The sequence below is a fragment of the Orbicella faveolata genome, unplaced genomic scaffold (genome assembly GCF_042242905.1).
Source record: "Orbicella faveolata isolate gen_17 unplaced genomic scaffold, um_ofav_v1 contig_48, whole genome shotgun sequence".
Classification (NCBI taxonomy): Eukaryota; Metazoa; Cnidaria; class Anthozoa; order Scleractinia; family Merulinidae; genus Orbicella; species Orbicella faveolata.
This window is the reverse complement of record NW_028301578.1, coordinates 415,001-416,183: the sequence shown is the minus strand read 5'-3', so window position 1 is coordinate 416,183 and position 1,183 is coordinate 415,001. Positions and strand designations below refer to the sequence as shown.

At 39.8% G+C, this 1,183-nt stretch overlaps 1 protein-coding gene across 1 annotated transcript in view; it reads right to left on the bottom strand.

The window, feature by feature from the left end:
- Nucleotides 1-617: 617 nt before the first annotated feature.
- Nucleotides 618-1,183, bottom strand: part of LOC110068953 (unconventional myosin-If-like) — a 37,468-nt gene continuing 36,902 nt past the window's right edge. The window contains exon 31 of the mRNA XM_089281247.1: nt 618-1,183. This exon is cut by the window's right edge and continues 677 nt beyond it. Within this exon, the coding sequence (XP_089137373.1) occupies nt 695-1,183 (489 nt within the window). The 3' untranslated portion in view covers nt 618-694.

Genomic DNA, 1,183 nt, shown 5'->3' with positions numbered 1-1,183 from the left:
GGGTAGCTTCCTAACTCTGGAAGACTTAAAGATGCTTTCCAGTCCGTACTACGCATTCTCGAGGGTTTGTTTACGTTTTTTGTTTTGATTCATGTAAGACATCACACAATATGAACATTTCGCATCTACTTACATGAAATAGATTCAAAGTTTCATGTCAACCGCCGTTACGGAAGCGAAGCTTTATGTTTCGTTCTTTCTCATATCACTTGACGAAACAACTTTGGAGCTGCAAAAATCAATGAAGCTTTTGGAAAAAGAATTTGAAAGGCCTCAAAGATAAGGTATGTGTTCCGTAACGAATAACATCGATTTGCATTTCGTCGAGTGAGACGTTAGTACGGACTGGAAATCATCTTTAACGGACATTTTGCAATTTATGAAAAACATGACACTGGTCACAGTTATACGTTTTTCTGAAAAATGTTGTCTGTGGGCATCAAGAAAAATTCAGACCATAATTTGCATTTATATTACATAGATCAAAAGGGTTCTGTTAATGTAAAAAGAAACAAGCGATGATGTGTTTACTTTGGACGTCGTCTATATTTGAGTTTGCTCATCTTGGAAAAAGAAGAAAACAAAACAAACAATATATTAAATCACGTTTTATTGTGTTAATACGTCTTTTAATTCAGACAATGCTTCGCTAGTCCAAATCTAAACGTGTTCTTATTAGGCAATTAATACATTTTCAGCCAATAATATTTTTCTTGCGTGCCTGTAACATGGCGGCAAATGAATTGTCTTCCCCTGAAGCTGGAGCAGATGAACTAGGTGCTGGAGGAGGTGGAGGTGGAGGTGGCGGTGGCAGCATGTCAGATGGAGGAGAGGTTGGCGCTGGATCAGATGGAGAAGGCGGTGGAGGTGAAGCAGAAAAGTGAGGAGCTGGCGGCTCGGGGGGATTAAGAGAAGAAGGTGGAATAGTGCTGCTCTCAGAATTTAGAACATTAGATTCTGTTTGAGCGATGAGGTTTCCTTTACTTTTATCACTTCTCTTGAACTTATGGCTAATTCGCCGCCTAAATGATTTTCCTATGTTGGTAGAATGCCGGTCCTTTTCCATATGATGAGAGCTTGTGGTGTACGGGTCATCGTTCACTGTGCCAGGTGTGCTGTAAGTGTCAGAAATATTTACCTCAACTGTCTGATCACCTTGAGAACTAAGTAGACTATAAGCACT